Here is a 953-nt window from a genome sequence, read left to right as displayed (position 1 = left end):
TGGGACAGATCAGGTCGGCGGCGGCGGCCACTACCATTGCCTCATACAGTCTGCATAAATGCCTCTTTTAAGCCTCGGTTCATCGTCATCATCAGCAAGAACGGTATGGAACCAACAAGGCTTAGTTACTACCAACCATTGGCGATGGTAATAACGTTGAAGGTCTCTCCTTGTCGACGATGATGATCTTAGGAGTAATGTATTATTGGGAGTCATACTACTCATTGGTTTCTGGCTTATGCTCGACTCAGAAGCTTCTTCAACAGACCATCGAGACGGTCTTAACTTTGCTGGTAGATGAGGTTCTCCTCGTATGGTTTTGTTATTATCATATTTAGCCGCTCTAGACAGTAGCAATGTAGGGAAGCCCAGCTCGATTTATCGAGGAGTGTACACTATGACGCCTTTGAATGATGTGAGGATGTTCCCGTACCACACTTTTCTCGAATCTTCTCTGCAGTCACCTGTTGCCGATGGAGTGCCGACTGTCGAGGGCGAGGTGAAGCTGCATATGATTTCTAAAGGAGCTGGAATGAAGATGGTAATTTAACGTATAACTGCCCATACCGTAACTTTGCCACTTCGTAGATGTCCCTATCGGAAGTTCTCCTCCGTTTTGAACACGACGATGAGTGGCACGAGTTGCAGCTCTCCCCTGCCATTGGTTTTCAGAACAACATGTTAGCCATTAACAGCTTGGGTGGTAATGATGCAAACCCCTCATAAACTGACCATAAGCGTGTATTCAGGTGTAGAGGAAGAGGTCATATTATCACGTCGCTCAGACCTATCTAGGTTCCGCTTGGCTGGGCTTACCAAACCGGTGTGCGAGATTGGTCCGGCTAGGATCATAGTAAGACCATTGTTTGGTTTGGTCGAGTCTCGAGGCTCAGTTGATTGCAATGGTGTGTATAGAGCGTTATCGTATTTAGTAGACTATCTTCAGTGAGGGG

General features: G+C 46.8%; 1 protein-coding gene across 1 annotated transcript; it reads left to right on the top strand.

The window, feature by feature from the left end:
- Positions 1–397: 397 nt before the first annotated feature.
- On the top strand, positions 398–703 carry Pmar_PMAR001612 (hypothetical protein; the record flags this gene model as incomplete). Its single annotated transcript, XM_002786320.1, has 3 exons — positions 398–415; positions 461–541; positions 589–703. Coding segments are annotated over 3 exons (214 nt in total), but the record flags the coding sequence as incomplete, so codon positions are not given.
- Between the last annotated feature and the right edge of the window lie 250 nt (positions 704–953).

This window comes from Perkinsus marinus, assembly GCF_000006405.1.
Source record: "Perkinsus marinus ATCC 50983 genomic scaffold scf_1104296931448, whole genome shotgun sequence".
NCBI lineage: Eukaryota > Perkinsozoa > Perkinsida > Perkinsidae > Perkinsus > Perkinsus marinus.
This window is presented reverse-complemented; position numbering and strand designations above follow the sequence as displayed.